This window comes from Periplaneta americana, chromosome 17 (assembly GCF_040183065.1).
Source record: "Periplaneta americana isolate PAMFEO1 chromosome 17, P.americana_PAMFEO1_priV1, whole genome shotgun sequence".
NCBI classification, from domain to species: Eukaryota; Metazoa; Arthropoda; class Insecta; order Blattodea; family Blattidae; genus Periplaneta; species Periplaneta americana.
The window spans coordinates 101,527,756-101,546,726 of NC_091133.1; the positions used below are offsets into that span (position 1 = coordinate 101,527,756).

Genomic DNA, 18,971 nt, shown 5'->3' on the forward strand with positions numbered 1-18,971 from the left:
TGACCTGCTGTTCACATTTTATTATGCTTTTTTTTTCTTTCTTTCTCTATGTTATATATTATGTCTGATTTCTTCTTACTTGTTGTTTACATTTTATTATTATTATTATCTTGTTCAGTTTTGTGTGTAAAATTGTAGTGTACTTTGTAAATTTGTAGTGTTTTTGTAACGCAGTTTTTACTCCTGGTTGAGTGTTAGAGAAGGCCGTATGGCCTTAACTCTGCCAGGTTAAATAAATCATTATTATTATTATTATTATTATTATTATTATTATAAGTTATTTTAATATTTCAGGTCTTCCATTTTCCTTTTAAACATATTTAGATCTAGTATGCGTCATACTGTATGAAAAAGTCGATGAGATAAGTTGCGATTATATTCTTTCTGTTCAAGAATTTCAAATACTTGTAATACTTGTTATACAAGAAAAACTGTGATAGTTTATCTACTTACTTTCTAGATATATAGTATATTTGAAAATTTATGCTTGAATTTTCAGTCCCTTATAGGCCAAGGGTATACAAAATTATTTCCAGCATTGATAATTTGCTCATTTAATTTTAACACTATAGTATTCCATATTATTGTATCAGGGTCTGCAATATATTCAATTCTGCGGTATAACAAACTACGATATCGCTAGCTTTTACTGTAGGTACTGCTGTTGTGAACCACCATGGATAAAATCTAAGAACTACATAGAGCTGAACTCTCACATATCCAGCGTATAGTACTGACTTCTTGCCTTTGAATTATACAATTCAATACCCACTTTCTTTATGAACGGAATTTCGGTTGGGGCAAGTTACCTGGTTGAGGTTTTTCCCGGGATTTTCCCTCAACACAATATAAACAAACGCTGGATAAATATCGGTGCTGGACCCAGACGCATTTCACCGGCATTATCATCTTCATTTCATTCAGATTCTAAATAACCTGAGATGTTAATACAGCGTCGTAAAATAACCCACTTAAAAAATGAACGAAATTTCCAAAATTTTGAGGAAATGGGGACTGTGAGCACTTTGTAACAAAAACAGGGACTGGTACTGAGACAGACTCAAAGCAATGACTGAAAAAAATCATCTGTACTGTGAAGATTCAGGAACATTGTTTTAAAACTTGAATGAAATAAAATATTGTTAACGTACATTATTTTTGAGACAGCCTATGTAATTCAAAGAATTTTCTTGGGGATTATAATGACTGATTTATTAAAGTTTGATAGAACATTTTAACAATATATAGTTCTTGTTTAGTCAACTGTTCGAAGACTGGTAGGCACCACTTATGAGGCAACACTAGGTCAGGAGATAATGGGGTAGGGTGGCCAGTTCCTTTCCCCCAGTATATGGAAATCCATAGAATTTAAAAAAAATAAAATGGTGTCTTGACTTTCAGAAAGTTTGAGAAACGCTATTCTAGAATGACGAAGCTGTCCAGTTATATTGATAATAATATTATAATTATGTTTGTGTTCCAGGAGGAGTTAACAAACCTGAAGGACATAAACAACTCACTAGCAGTATTTTGCTTAGCTACTTACGGTGAAGGTGATCCAACTGATAATGCTATGGAATTTTATGAATGGTTGCAGAATAGTGATACTGATTTTTCAGGCCTGAATTATTCTGTAAGTAATACTCAACTGCTACTCATATCTGTAAATTAGCATTTAACATGGTGTTGCAGAGGATGAAATTTGACAAGAAAAGCGACAATGAATTAGGAAAAGATTTTATAGTCAGAATCCTAAATGAGTGAATAAAAAGTTATGAGTTTTTCTTGGTTTTCCTTTGAGGATAAGAGATTCAATTACGATTATGTTCATACATCTGATCTGATGTAGTTCATTGGAGTGAGTGTATCTGATAATATTAATATGTAATGTGCTGTTCATAAAACTAAGATTAATAGGGGACTGTACCCTCTTGATTAAATGGTTAGTAAACTTTCAGCATCATGCTGCCTTCTGAAATGTTTAGTTACTGAAACTTGGTTAGGAGATACGATGCAGTTACAGTACAATATATTTTAAAATTATAATTATAACTGTTTGTAAGGTTTATAAAATTGAATTATTTCTCACTTGAACTATAATAAGGATGTACAGTATTAAGACTTGTAGATTGCACACTATTGGATATTCAAGGTAAATGGATATATGAGCAGCATAACAGATACTTTTGGAAGTCAAAATGTTGAAGTTACAAAAGTTAGATTTGAAACATTCGTGGTGTCATTTTTTACTTCCTCATTAGAGGAAGATTAATATACGATGTCTCAACACTACTGCACCTTCTAATGAAATCTCACTCACGACTGCAAAACACAGCTGTCCTACTCCGATGAAATCTCACTCACAACTGACTGCAGGCTGGAAGAGCGCCATGATTTCATGGAGGGAAATGCCAGCAATTGCATGGGGCTAAGGGCCACTGACCACTTGACCAGTGTTTCGGGACTTGATCTGTAGAAGGGGACAGTGATTGCTGAGCAAAGAAGAACAAACTCCAAAAGGATGAAAATTATTATAACTCTAAATTCGCCTATGACATTATATTGTCATGAAAGGAGTGAATTATGATTAAAAATGCAAATGCAAATATACAGTTCAAAACTAATTTTGAATAAAGTACTATTCATTATGCACATTACAGATCTGTACAAAGTTGTTGTTGTTTTCTAATGCCAGGCGTTTGACAGTAAAGGCATTTGACCTCTTGCACTCCAATATTTTTCAAAGATATTATCATGGCCAGCCACTGAAGCACACATTTTGAGGTGTTCCGAATCCATTTCTTGGTTTGAGTTGCACAATGGGCAGTTAGGAGACTGATATATTCCAATTCTATGCAGGTGTTTGACCAAACAATCATGGCCTGTTGCCAATCTAAATGCAGCTACAGACGATTTTCGTGGTAAATCGGGAATTAACTGTGGATTATGATGCAGAGAGTTCCATTTTTTCCCTTGAGATTGTGTTATCAAATTTTGTTTGTTGAAGTCTAAGTATGTAGATTTAATCAATCTTTTCACAGAGTAGTACGTAGATTTAGTAACAGGTCTGTAAGGAGCAGTGCTACCCTTCTTTGCTAAAGCATCCGCATTCTCGTTTCCCAGGATTCCACAGTGGGATGTGGTACAAAGTAGTCATATATCCATTTACCTTGAATGTCCAATAGTGTGCAATCTACAAGTCTTAATACTGTACATCCTTATTATAGTTCAAGTGAGAAATAATTCAATTTTATAAACCTTACAAACAGCTATAATTATAATTTTAAAATATATTGTACTGTAACTGCATCATATCTTCCTAACCTGTACAAAGTAAAATCTATATAAATGGTAACACTGTAGAAAGGATTAATGAATTCAATTATCTTGGTTTCAAGCTTTCCTTCGTACCTCATCTAGATATCTCACAAAAAAATTTTTCAATTCAATAAATCTGCAGGCATTATCAACAGTATAATGAAAACTTCTTTAGTTCACAAACATGCCCACACTCATCTGTACAAGACCTTAGCAAGATCTGTCCTCTGTTATGGCAGCGAAGCTTGGACCTTGTGAAAAAGCAATGAAAATAGAATTACTGCCAGTGAAATGAAGTTTGTGCGCCGAGCAGCAGGATACACTAAATGGGATCATAAAAGAAGTGAAGATATCCTACAAGAACTGGGAATGAAACCTGTATTGCAGTATATTCATCAATATGAATACAACTGGCTTCACCACGTCAAGCGTATGCCTAGAACAAGGATTCCTCAAGCGATCTTGAACTACAGACCAATCATTACTCGTCCTGTGAAGAGATGGCGGGAAAACTTTTGTAGAGTGGAACAGTCCTTCTAGGACTGTCACCAGTTAGGAAGATGATGATGATGATGATGATGATGATGACGATAATGACAAGAATACAGTACCATATTGTCTCGGGCAGTGTGTTTTTCTAGTTTTAAGTAGTACTGTAGGCCTGTATCACAAATAATTGGCATAACTGTGTTTCTAATATATCGTAACAAACATGAATTGTAGACCTGTCTTGATAAATCTTAGGTATGTGCTGTAGTGTAAATGTTTAGACTGGGTAATTATTTACAGCTGACACACGGAAAGTGTGACTTATAGTAATGCCATACAGCATATTTTATCGCAGTGTCCCTAGATAAAATTGAGTACAAGGCTAAATATAACAGCACAGATAAATTGACAATGTTAGAAGTTTTCCCGGAATAGAAAATAAAAATAGGATTGTCACTATAATGCTATAAGTATAGGCTATAGCTGACCTACATCATCTATATATAGAGTTTAGACAAGCATATGACAGCATTATAAGAGAAGAGACCCTGGAAGCAATGAATTGGCTGGAAATACCTAAGAAGTTAATAAGATTAATAAAAATGACATGGGAGGATACTATATATCAAGTGAAAATGGGAAAGGAACTATCGGAAGTTTGTGGTATATAATGGAAATCCACTCTTCCCAATTGTATTCAATTTAGTCCTTGAAAAAACAATTAGAGCCATCAAAACAAATCCTGGAGGCATGATTTATAACCGTTTAACTCAGCACCTAGCATATGCAGAAATCATGGTTTTTCCGGTATGTAGTCACATGTGGATCCATACAGAAACCACATGTCTTTCTTCCATACTGAAAACTGTCATATTCACCTCGCCATCTTGCAGTCTTGGAATGGCTGGGAATTTCTGTATGTTATGGTTTGCCTCAAGTCTGCTGGATCCCTCCACCATGATCACACCTCGAAATACTTCCGTTGATGTTACATGAGTATCACCGACACAGTTTTGTTTTTCAGGAAAAATAAACAGGTGTGGTAGTCCATTTCGCTCACTCTGTATACACAAAGTTCTTTCTCACAAGCAAACGTTCTGATGGGAGCAGATAAAAAAGTTAAATTTTTTTCTTCCACCATGTTAATAATGTCAAAAGAAGCGCTTATACAAATTTTGGCCACTCGACCGCAATTACGAGGCCGTCCAGAAAGTGATTTTTCTTGGGGCCATTTATAGAAAAAAACACAATTGCATGGAAATATTTATTGAAACAGATTCAACAATTGTTGCGCTATTTGTCAACATATCCCCCACTGAAATTGAGCCATTTGTCATACAATGAGATCAATTTTTGTGTCGTAGAAGTCAGCTGCCTCAGATCGGAACCAGCGTTTGACTATGTCTGCACCTCTCTCTGTCGATCCCATGATATGAGAAAAGTCTCAATTCCGATGGAAAATATGTTGAAAAATAGCTCAACAATTGCTGTGTCTGTTTCAATAAATCTGTCCAATGAAATTGTGTTTTTTTTCTGTTAACGGCCTCTAGCGAACTTATTTTTTTACGGCTCTCATAATTGTGGTTGAGTGGCCAAAATTTGTATAAGCACTTCTTTTGACATTATTAACATGGTGGAAGAAAAAAATTTAACTTTATCTGCCCCCATCAGAATGTTTGCTTGTCAGTGCAAAGAATTAGCGAAAGTATTTTCTCTCTCTCCTGGCATTCCACTGATATTAGCTACATGTCAGCAGAAGTTAGGTAGATATTAGTACTAGTAGAAAGAGTGGATGGTTGCAATCAGTGCCTAGTTGTTTGTAAATGAGTACAGTCTGCATTAATAAATTTGTATTTCCACCAAATAGTCGAGTTTGTTTACATGCATAAAAATTTGCATATGGTATGTAGTCAATGCTCACAGGATTATTGAATTAAAAATAAGTTTAACTTAATACTTATCACATTTTTGGCTTCAATGATTATTTATAATAAATGTAAAATAACATATAGATTGTTAGTTGGGATGCCAGAAGGAAAAAAAGTTTTGGAGAGGTCGAGACATAGATGGGAAGATAATATAAAAATGAATTTGAGGGAGGTGGAATATGGTGGTAGAGACTGGATTAATCTTACTGAGGATAGGGACTGATGGCGGGCTTATGTGAGAGCAGCAATGAACCTCCGGGTTTCTTAAAAGCCATTTGTAAGTAAATAAGTAAGATAACATTACTGGAACCAAATGGGTTGGCTCAGACGGTAGTGTTTGAGACTCACATTCAAGAGATCCCGGGTTCAAACCTTGTAACCGTCCAATCTGACTGGAGTTTTTCATAGTTTCCCTCAGTCACAAAGGCAAATGCTAGATTGAAATTTACATACCATGATTCATCACTGCCACAATCACCAATATCATAAACATTAATCGAAATCTAAAATCACTTACATGAACACAAGCCATCTACAACACATAATAGAAACAGGAACTCATCAATAGTAACAATGGCCTACTGGTATACTCACAGATCTTAAACACATGATATGACCACAGAGTTAAAGCGTGTAAAAAGAAAACCACTACAGTAACTGCCTGTCATTCACTGGCAAGGTTTTGATGATTGCATTATAAGCAGTACCTCGTTTGTGATCTGTTAGACCATTCGGTTTGAGGTTGTATGATATGGTCCTATCAAGGAAGCTTAAAGAAGCATACATTATAAAAATTATGCTAATTCTGATGAATTTAAGAAAATATCAATGGAAACATTCTTAAGTACAATGCATTTGGAACCTATTTTAATTTTATAATCTCCCCCTAAACAGAGGTTATCTGCAAGACAGAGAATATTAGACGTGTCAATACATAGTTACAAGATTTGGAATTTGGGTGAGAAAGCAAAAAAATATTTGTCAGAAGGAGGGAGAAAGAAAAAAATGTTTAAAGAAATAACACTGTTACATAAAGGACGGAATATCTGAAAAATATGTTTTGCTTATCAACTTTTGAAATTTGAATCTTGCCAATATAGTTATCAATAAGGCTACATTATGACAAGACGAGATTTTTATTGAAATTAACAACATAATTAGAGAGAAACAATGATAGATATAATAGCGAGGGAATTAGAAAAAACTCCAAGTGTAATTTTCCTTAACTCAGCATCGGGAAAACTGGAAAGACCATGATGCAAGAATGGGTTTAGGAAAATCCTTTAAAAGATGGAAGCATTCTGTGATGTAGAGCCTGTAATGGATTTTATTAGGAATCATGATGATGATGATGATGATGATGATGATGATGAACATTAATATCGATTGTTGCTTACTTTACATATGAAAGATTCAGAGCTGTAGTAGTGGGCCAAGCGCCATTTATTAAAAAAACGGAGAAAGCAAGGGTTAAAGTCAAATGAATACCATAGTTTAATGAAGATTGACATATCATTTAGTTTTAATGTGCATACTTTATATTACTTGCTGTATGTTTCATTAAATTATGGTAGTCACTAATTATTTTAACCTTTGTTTTCTCCATTTTTAATACGTATATGGTGCTTGGCCCTCTATGGCTCTGAATCCCTCAATGTTCTTTTACTTTATTCTTGTTGTACTTTATGAGAAATTTAATATGAGACCTTGTTTATAACACATATCACGCTCATAATAAGTACCGTTCATTGAACAGTAAGAAATATTGATGATAATATCGATATGCTGTAAGTATTTCAAAACAATTTTGGTTGTTGGCACAGGTGTTTGGACTTGGGAACAAGACTTACGAACATTACAATGAAGTAGCCAAATATGTAGACAAGCGACTGGAAGAACTGGGTGCAAGCCGAGTCTTTGAACTTGGCTTGGGTGATGATGATGCAAAGTAAGTATAGTACATTATTTATTTTATCACTGATCATATTTTAACATAACTTGACTGATGTTCACAATCATGAACCAGATAGTTTCTAACTCCAGTAATGAAATGTAACAACAATTATTGTATGGGCACTTCTAAGTTGAAATTTACATAGTTATCAGACAACTGAAGGTACATGCACTTAATATAATGGCTAGTGATGTGATTTTGTGGCGATTATTTTACCTCCATTTCGGGGTTTATTTTACCATGATTTCAGTGAATATTTCATGAAAATATGAAGGTTTGAATTAACATTTCGTGAAAATAACAGAATACTGCTTACAAAATTAATATTATGTATACAAACATGTAGAAAACCAGTTACTAATTTTAATTATAAATTTCCAGATAGTTTCAATATTACGAACATTAAATTACACACATAAAATTTTTTTCTTAAAAAGTAGGCCTACTTCCAATCATTGCTTAACATCGGTTTACACTTATTTAGAAAAAGCACTGAAAAGTACTCTGACCAATCCACAAATGGGACGAATTCAGTCTGTTTCCAAGCAGCAAATCTTACAATAGTTTACTGCACTTAACTATCCTGCTCTTGAATATAAAGGCTGACATTAGTTTCAACGAACTTGTTGTTCGATCTTTTGTCTCATTCAAAGAGCTTGTAAATTACAACTAGTATGCAAACTCTTCGGTCTCTGCAAAGATGTAGGATCATGGTTTCTGGATTACAGGCTTATCCAACACAAGTTATAAATAAGGTGTACACCAAGTATCGAGTCTGCAGGATTACACTAAACCACTGTGGCGGCTTATATTTAAAAAATTTTATATCATTTGAAGAAAGAAATTGTTTTATTAATTTATATCTTGTAAAATTTTTCATATGTTGCACCAGTTAAAATACATGTAAATTCTTTGTCGTAAGTAGCAATGGGTACTCTGCTTTAATGTAATTACACTGTGAATGTGTTACATTGCAGCATTGAAGATGACTTCATCACATGGAAAGATAAATTCTGGCCAGCAGTTTGTGAGCATTTCGGCATTGAAGCTACAGGTGAAGATGTGAGTGTGAGACAGTACAGACTTACTGAGCATCCTGAAGTTGCTGCAGATCGCATATATACTGGTGAAGTGGCACGTCTGCACTCCCTGCGAAATCAGAGAGCGTATGTATAAATTTGAATTATTGATGATCAATGAAAGATTATTTTTTTTGGTCCTACAGAATTACAGTATCTGTTATGGTTAACAGCAAATACTGCCGATCAGTTTAAGGGCTAATTATGTAACTAACCAGTTGTTACATAAAATTAAAGTTATCTATATTACATACCATGGAGGCCCACAGGGTAAAGGGGAGCTAAGGCTATGACCTCTGCACATCTACATTAGTAGTAGTAGGAATGTCAATTTTACGTTCATGTTGCCTCTTCTCCCAAAGAAAACTCCCCGGTACTCATATCTGTTAGGGGCTGAGTCACTCCAAGGCCATAGTGCAACTGAAAAGATTAGGTCAACTGGAAAACATGATAATGAAGATAAATTTTAGATCCAAAGTAAACTAATTCATCAACGAGTTATTCTTGATACTTCTTTCCCTTCTACTATTATGAATTGGGGCATGATGCCAGTTTTTGTTATCAAGAATGGACGTTCTCATTCTTTACTTTCTGCAGCATGGAAATTTAAAAAGTCTCTTGAATTCTTGCTCGTTCATATGTTTTTATGTAGATTTTCCAGCTGCTTGATTTTCTTTTATTTTCTAGTGTGGAGTGTATGTTCAAGGTCTCTCACCTTTAGGATTAGATCTTCTATTCTTCGTAAAAATCATTTCTGTTCTTCGAATTAGAGGAGGATCTTCACTGTAATATAACTATTGATCTCAATGATTATTCATTTCAAAAGTGTTTGAAAATGCTTTTATATATTAATATTCATCAGCAATTTCATTCTTAAAAAATGGGGCATTGGAATGTGATTCGAATTCTGGTTGGGTTGATTATCTCGTTGAGTTCTTTCCGAGGTTTTCTGGCAATCCATGGTGAATCTCTGGATTCATCTTGCCAAAATCCCATCTCAGTATCACCATTTCCATTGATGCTAAATAATGACTTGGTTAATAGAGCGCCATGAAGAGTTGCACTGTAGCTATCTATGGTTAACATCCAATGGTTAATTGAAACATTCTCTGGTAGATGTTAAGTAAAATGCTTGCATTGGTCACTTTACTTGATGATAATACATCATGGTTTGAACAAACCATCTGAAACATTTCAAATCAACATCTGACTGCCATATGTTCAGTACTTTGGATATGATTATGTGGTGTTGTACATATAAAATTGTTAATGTAAAGACGTCCAAGCAGAATGTCTTGTATGGCCTCAAGATCGCTCATGTACTACAGAAAAGAATAAATAAATGTAACAAGAGAATCTCGGTTAAACATTGAGTATTCAATCAGTCCGAAATGTCTCATGACAATCTTATAAACGAACTACGAATGACAAGTTCAGATGAATATAAATACAGAGAATGGCCATGAATGTTCTGAATTCTAATTAAAGAATTAACACTGTTTCGTTCATAAACTTGCAAGGCCCTATATTTTGCCCTGACAGATTATATTACTTGTATTTGTTGTAAAATAATTGTAATTATTTTTGAAGTGAGAGGAGAATTAAGACTAGTCTAGAATTATCTCGCTAACGAGATTAAATTAGGTTTATTTCTGTATGAGTTAAATAAAATTAGTATCCATCTCAACATATATTCTATAAATTTAATTCCATTTTATTTTCTGTAATTTACTACACAACGTGTCTTTTTTTTTTCAGTATGTCTAAATGTCTCTCTTTTTCGTATTTCCTTTGTACTTCTGAAAATTTTGTGTAGGCTCCTATTGTTTTCAGAATTTGTAGTTACTGAAATTACATTCCATGAAAAAGGGTTATTCTTGTACTCCTCTTTCCGTTCTTTTACATATTATTTTCTAATGTAGTAATAAAAGTGTATTTAATTATGTAGAGAACACAGAACAACAGAACATAAGTGGCGTAGCGTTAATGTAAGCTAAAAAGCTCAGCTTCCCCAGTTAATAATAATTTCATAATAAACCTGCAGTCTATGGACAAAATTATTTATTAATTTTAATAGAATTTATATTTACGCGTTAAATATTGTGATGCGGCAGCTCAGGATGATTTGTGATGCAGCAGTAAACTAGAAGCCTGCACACACCAGCTTCCAAGCAGACTGGTTTCTCACACTCATTCTTCTGTGTAACCCACCCCGCAGATTTTCCATCCCTTTCTAACTGAACTATCCTGGTCGCAAGGCTAGCAAGAAGCTAGCTTAAACATTGAAAATAAGTAAGTTAGTTTCCGAGATCCCTTTTCATCAGTTGTGTTCAGTTGAAATGTTAGTGTGCACTGTGGCTGATATAATAAATAATGAGTGAAATAACAGTTCCTGATACCAATTTACTTGAATTTTTTAGGACAATTCTATTATCAAGACTGACTTAAGAACAAAAGTGTCATCTAAAAAACAAATGACCGACTCCCTTGCTGTCAATGAAGGATAACAACCAAAAGACAAATGCATACATACGTAATGATACTAATACTGTATCTATTGACCGTTAATATTGTGATTCCTCTATGACAGGGGGTGAGCTAATGTTATACGTAGGCCTATACGTGTCTATTTGTTAGAGATATGTGTAGACCGTGAAATCATATTTTACTACGTACCATTTGAGGTCATGCCTTATTGGTGTTACTTACGAGGTTCCAACCAATCTTCGACTGCTGACTTGACATTGACTACTATTTATTTTAAGACTATATTTTAGTATTACGTTTTCTCATATTACATGAAAGACAACTTGAATTAGCTTCACTTGCTCAAAATTTCATGCTACGCCACTGCAGAACATGGTCAAGAATTGTGGGCAAAGTTGTAATAATCAAATTACTTCATCTTTAAATGAATAACAAATAATGAATAGCTACAAATATGATATTAAAGAAATTGGGTCATCTGTGAGATTTGTATTTAAAGTGCATCATATAACAGTCTGTGGTATTGTAATCCATACGAGTACCTAATTAGCTGAAAATCATCATTAACTCTTGCTAAACTTTGTTCACAATGTGACTTGTCTTAGTAGACATTTTTTTCTTTTTTGGTAGTTCTCTTGCTTCCTCTGTGACATTGAAATGGACATTGTAGTTTTACCATTTGTATGGAGCCTTACAAAGTTGTGGTTGCTTTCTTGAATATGTATTGTAGTCAATAGCTCAAAACATTATATATCGTACTTTCCGTGATAACAAGAAATATCTTTTGTGTGCAGTGCTGGAAATTGAAGTTGTATCTTCCTGTCAGAGTGAATAGTATAGGATTTCATTTCTGTATGTCTTGTAAATGATACCGGTATCTAAAGAAGTAAACTATAAACGGGAATGTCATTGGCCACACAATTAAACATATAAAACCTATAAAATGTGTCCTCTTTGACACCAGATTTGTGTGTATCCGATTTATTCTTCAATTGACGTGAACTGGTATGCATAAAGCTTAAGTGTTGTAACTATATCAACATTTAACGCTCCTTGTATTTATCTCAAAACAATATTTTCAATTTTCTTTCCATTTATTCACTGTGGCACTATGTTTGAATGCATTAACTGAATATTTCTTTTTTCAGACCATTTGATGCTAAGAATCCATTCTTGGCACCAATCAAGGTGAACCGAGAGCTGCACAAGTGTGGAGATCGATCTTGTATGCATATTGAATTTGACATTGAAGGCTCAAAGATGAGATACGATACTGGTAAGAAAATAATGTAATTTAATTTGGGATTCTTACTTACGAATGCAGATAAAACCCTACGTTGGAAGTGAGATATTTCACGAGTTCGCTTTAAAAAATGTGATACTGTTTAATTAAAATTACTAATTTATTCTAAAATAGTTTTTGCCTGGACGCCATATCATTTTTTGTGTATATGGTCAAAAATTCAGTAAGGAATTGGTAATTTCCTCGAGCAAGAAGAAAATTTCAGGGTCACAGACTGCCTAGAATAAGTTGTGTAATAAGTCTAAATTTGTTAGTTTTAAGAGAACCAATATAAACAGTTATATTGCACTACAGTGCAAAGAGTTGGAATAATATTTTTTAACTGTCTTCTGTCACAGTGACAATGTAAAGTTCACACATCTTCTAAATTAAAAGTGACATAGGCACAGATTCTTATGTGTTTATATTTTATGTACAGAACCAGAAACAAAATTTGGGCCACCAGAATTTTCCAATTTTCAGTTATAACATTCTGCACATGCTCAGTGCTTATTGAGTATGTGCAGTATGTTATAACTAGAACTTGGAAAATTCAGGAGGCCCAATTTTGTATCTGGGTCTGTACAGATTATATGCAGTTCAAATACCAGTTTTTGAGATTTTCTATTTATCCGTTTTATTACTTAGAATATTAAGTTGTTTTTAAGAGAAGGTATTGAAATAATTAAATGATTTTAATGGAACTTCGATTTAAATTATTGAATTATAATGTCAAAACATGTTTTTCATATTTTGTGTGTTTGCGGACAAAAAGGGATGTCACCTTTCAGCCAAAATTGAGTTCAGTCAACATTTCGATAGAGAAATGTGATAAGAACATTGTGTAGAATGCTAAGTCATAGCTTTGAAATTAAAGATGAAAGAGAATTGTGCGTATGGAGTTAAAAAATTTGATTCAGCGATCCTACATATTTCGTAAAAGTGTTTTTTGCAATTATCCCCTTTTTTCCGCGCATCCACGATTTGTATGGAATGAATATGAAGCTTTTAAGGCATACTAAATTTAAAATTATCATTACAAAACAAATTTTCAATACAAAAGCAATATAACTAATCAAATTGATTCTCAGTCCTTCTGATACAGTTCAAACAATTGTTTCCATTCGTGAACAATTGTATTCTAGCTTGAGCTTTGCATTTCTTGATGATGACTAATTTTTCTTTAAGAGATCTGTCCCCCATGTGGATTTGCCAGTTCATTCATCATATGGAATGTAATGATTGAAATTTATTTGCAAATTTTACAGGTGACCATTTGGCTGTGTATCCCATTAACAATGAAGAGTTGGTAAACAAGATAGGCGAGCTCCTTGGCGTGGATTTGGACACTGTTATCACACTCACGAATACAGATGGTGAGAATTTAGCAGTTCTTCTAGCATCTCTTCATTTGCTTGTTTCTGATCATGAAACGAAAAATTTACTTTCTACTTATGCAAAATACATATGAGGATAGCTTTTTTATGGTCCAAAAATTAAATTTTCCGAATTTGATGTAAATAGATAGTTGATTAAGTGGTACCTTGTTGGTGTCACATGTGAGGTTCAGACCTGTCTTCGGACAGTTGACTAAACAAACAAAAAACCACAGTTGATACTGTGAAAAAGAAAGTGGCCCTTTGCATGCTATATTTTTGTCTTGTCGATTCTTGTGTAGGTATACTTACTATTCCATTACATAACCTTTAGGAGGATTTCTTTTTTTATATTCATATTTCACAACTATTAGTACTAAACAGAGAGATTCTAAAGTCCAGTGACACAGACAAACTCTGTTATTATTACAGATAGCGAAAAATGAAAAAGGGGAAAGTTATGAGAAATATGTAGTTTTGAATCTAACGTGCTTGAATTTTTAATGTAGAGTACACTGTTGAGATTGTATACTGGTACAAATTTCAATGAGAACGGAAAATGCTCTGTTGCCACATGCTTCATCCTTAAAGGAGGCATTTTCGGTTATCGCAATTATCGAAGTGCACTAGATAAATTACAAAATGATGATGTTGCCAATACAAGTTCAGGAAAAACCGTCAGGCATGAATGAAATTTCTTATCCACTGCTCTGAAGATAACCACAACACAGCAGTCGAAACACCAGCCTCTAGCACCAAGACAATGCAGTATAAGCCTGGACGTTTCTCCACAGACCAAGAATGAAATTCCTCTGAATCCTTATGCTATCAATGTAAATAAATGTTTCTTTGCACTGTGAGAAGTTAAATAATCACTAATCTCTGCATGTCAGTTATTTTTCTCCATTAAATAATATGTATCTAGAATTCATTAGAACTAGCAGAAAAACCACGGCAGCACTGGGATTGGCGAGAGTGTCACTAGTGTACAGCCTTAACAGTTTATTCCATGTTGAAAATTGAAGCACATTATATTGAAAACTATATATTTCCAACAACTTTCCCCTCTTTCCATTTTTTGCTATCTGCAGTAATAACGGAGTTTGTCTATGTTGCTGGATTCTTGAATCATTCGGTATATTTCATGTCAGATTGCATCCTTGCTGCTGTGACATTTAAAATACAGTGGAACCTGTTCAAGACGGAAGTGACATGGTCCTAATTTTTTTTCTGTTGTGGACAGGTTTCCGTGTTATTCAGGTGTGAAGTTAAAATGGAATATTTTATCATTTGCATAAATGAAAAACAAAATGGCATGCCGCAAATTGTAGGAATTACAAAATATTCAGTTTAACACTACTGACATTAAATCAGTTCCTGTCACTAATTTAATTGGTGAATGATCTTGATGAAAATCTCATTTCGTGTATAAATTGTATCGTAACTCACTCATTAAACACTGTAAAGTTTATTAATTACACTAAATTTAATATCTAACACTATACTATAATACTGTACTGTATATCACAGCACATTATTTAATTGGAGTAGGAGCCTAGAAGCCTTGAATTCTGGATTATTTAATTTCTTTGCCAGTTCAAGGGTTTTCTTTGCAGAATAGGTCCAGAAATTGGCATGATCTTTGAAAGGGCAAGAACAATCCACTCCCACAACAGTTCATTTATTTCTATGTAACCAGTTGTTTTCTCTTTCTTTTTATGTCACTATTATTGACCGCAAGCCACTCACTCATGATACGGCCTTTATTTTTGAAAGTGTTAAGTTACACCTGAGTTTTCCATTCATAAATTTCAACATTATTTTCCATACTCTTCGTTTCTCATTTTCCTCAATAACTTTTACTTCATCAATTAATGTTAGTGCAACATTTTTACGCAACTTTTTTTTTATCACGAAATCGCTAATACACTTGCGTTCTACCCAGCTACGACAGTATACAGGAGTGAAGCATTGAACATCTTTGAAGGGACTCGTCTGCCTAGTCAATAGGGTAATAAAATCTATGACCACCCTCGCACCCTCAAAAATTTTACAAAGAAAACTTGTTTTTATTTTAGTGACCTACTAGTATTTCGTACATTCCTTGAAAACACATACTGTTTCAAAATACAGTTTACATTAAAGTAGTGTGTCCAAAATATTATTTCCGTTTTGAACAGTAGCAGACAGTTTCCGTTTCCGCGTTGGACAGTTTCCGTTTTATTCAGGAAAAATTACACATAATACATATGAATTTCGCCGGCACCAATAAATTGTTCCGAAATAGACAGGATTCCGGATTATTCAGATTCCGATTTGAACAGGTTTCACTGTATTATCTCTAATCGGATTATGATTTTTCATTATTCTTTGTAACTAATCATTGGTTATTAATTAATCTATGATTATTACATTGTTATCTAAGTAGAAATTGGTCACCTGTTATATCACCAATACTTTATTTTTACTTACATTATCATTAGAGAATGTTCTTGCTAATTTCTTAACATTCTTCTTTCTTGATACCTTCATTCTGTTCTTCCAGCTATGCTTAATTAATGTTTCACACAGTGGAAAAACTTGTATCCTCTAGCATGAACTTCATTTTTCAGAGGATTCCAGCAAGAAGCATCCATTCCCCTGCCCATGTTCATATCGTACAGCACTAACCCACTATTTGGACATTACATCCAACCCACGTACGCACATAATCAAGGAACTTATTGACTACACAAAAGATCCTCAGGTACGTACATGCGTGTATTGCAAATGAAATTTACTATCACTTCTTTAAGGAACCATTTTGTGGTGAACAATCATAGAATTTCAGATTACAGAATCACAGATTTATTGGTGGCGTTTTAAATTAGGTTACAGGAGTGTGTAATATATAAGATCTGCTATAATATTGTACTGAAGTTCAATATAGACAATAGATAACCAAAGTATATACACAGTTTCGGGGATGAACACTACCGAAAAGAAAGTTTTATAACTTAGCAACTAACAAATTTATCCAAATGCCATTTGCTGCAAAAGACAGAGAAGTTGGCCAAGTTTTTATGGTGATCTTTGCATGTGCACCTCGTGTGGCTCGGCAGACTAAACAAATGACATATCAACACAGAAATGCCAGCAATAATGAATGGAATAACATAAAACATGTACTCGAAATCACGAGGAATGAATTTACGATGTTGCCACCATAAAAAAACTTGGCGAGTTCCTCTGTCCTCTACAGCAAATATCATTTAGACAAATTTATGAGCTACTGAGTTACATAACTTTCTTACAGGTAGTGTTCATCCTGGACCTATATGTATGTAAGTATATGCAGTGAGTTAGAAAACTCCCTCCACAGTGAGTAGAATGCTCAGAAATCCACTAAGTAACACTGGCAGCTGTCCAGGCACTCACAGACTGAGACTAACTGATCTTCACTGAGGATTACCAACATTCCAAACACCAGCAGTAAACAAACTTTGTTTCCTACACTGTGAAGGGAGTTTGAAATGCAATGTATATATGTATTTATGTGCGCGTGTGTGTGTGTGTATCAAATGCCCATCTGCCGAGTTACCCTAGCTCTGTGGCAGCGTGTCTCTCTCCAAACTAGTCGGCCCAGGTTCGATTCCCAGCGGGGTCAGAAATTTTCATGTAAAATTTCTACCTCGGGACTAGGAGAGGGTGGTGCACAACTTCTAATCGTTAAATTGTGCACAAATATATCTGCGTTAAAACCCAAATCTCTCTGCAGTACATATGAAGAAAAGGCATGTGTCACTGTTGATAGTGATTTGTCCATCGGATTGGGACGTTAAGCCTGATGGCCCACTTGGTGCTATTTGCCAGGAGTAGGCTATGTGTCGGCACCGGGTTTCCCCTTCTTCCTTCATCATCCTCATTCATTCCCTACACTACACTTACACGAACACTTACACATACACTCACCCTAGTACACGACATAACTCTTCACAGATACACATCATGTACAGTGTGGCCCATCGAAGTACAAATTGAAAATGGGTCACAGTCCTGTCATCTATCCACAATATGTGGGATCCGAATCATGCAAGTGAAGTAGGTAGGCATTAGATACACACATACACATATCAAATGCTGTAAAAAATGAAAGGATAGTTAAAATTATTCAAAATTCTGCTAAAGATGTTTCACGTATACTGTAAGTTTCAAATTAGAGTGTGTTAATTGGATTTTTAATAGCAACATGAAGTTTTAAAATGCAGGTTTCACAAAACTTTAAATTTTAAGTTTTCCCTTTGAACTGGCCGTCGATATATAGAATAGAATGGAATTCTTATATGCAAATGTTGTGTTATTACAATTTTATTCAAATATGTGTGAAGTCAGTTTTACAGTTTAAAGTTAATGTTTTCATATGAGTCAAATGAGAGAGAACCTAATTTACTATCCCCTGTCTCTCTTTTCTTCATAGCAACAAGTAATGTCTTAAATGATGTGATTCTGGAGTGTTATTAAAACTGCTTTAACATCAGAAAGTACAAATGTACTGTACGTGATTCCTAAATAAATTTTTTCATCCTTAAGGAACAAGAAAAACTTCGCACAATGGCTAGCACAAGTCCTGAAGGAAAGCAATTGTACAACCAGTGGGTCATACAAGACAACAGGAATATTGTGCACATCTTGGAGGATCTTAAGTCATGCAAACCTGCCCTGGATCATCTTTGTGAACTACTACCCAGACTGCAAGCACGTTATTATTCCATCTCATCTTCACCCAAGGTAAAGAAAGAATGCAATGAATAGCAAATATATTTAATTAAAATGAGACTTTCTGGCTCACTTGTATTGTTTATTTTGCGCAGGTATATCCCACAACGGTGCACATAACAGCTGTGCTTGTTGAGTACGATACTCCTACTGGTCGAACAAACAAGGGAGTTGCCACAAGTTGGCTTGCAAAGAAGAACCCATCGAAGACAGACTCCCTGCCCCTAACTGCACCAATTTATATTCGAAGGTCACAATTCAGGTATGTAAAAGAAATAGGTTGTAATAATTATTAAATAGGTC

The 18,971-nt window shown here is 34.4% G+C and overlaps 1 protein-coding gene across 3 annotated transcripts in view; it reads left to right on the plus strand.

The window, feature by feature from the left end:
• Cpr (Cytochrome P450 reductase) overlaps positions 1–18,971 on the plus strand; it is a 155,703-nt gene that overhangs the window by 125,189 nt on the left and 11,543 nt on the right. For all 3 annotated transcript variants that reach the window (XM_069815973.1, XM_069815971.1, XM_069815972.1), the window contains 8 exons: positions 1,484–1,633; positions 7,559–7,683; positions 8,667–8,855; positions 12,404–12,531; positions 13,806–13,913; positions 16,526–16,659; positions 18,483–18,680; positions 18,764–18,930. In XM_069815973.1, coding sequence (XP_069672074.1) covers positions 1,484–1,633; positions 7,559–7,683; positions 8,667–8,855; positions 12,404–12,531; positions 13,806–13,913; positions 16,526–16,659; positions 18,483–18,680; positions 18,764–18,930 — 1,199 coding nt within the window. The remainder of the gene's footprint in view (positions 1–1,483; positions 1,634–7,558; positions 7,684–8,666; positions 8,856–12,403; positions 12,532–13,805; positions 13,914–16,525; positions 16,660–18,482; positions 18,681–18,763; positions 18,931–18,971) is intronic.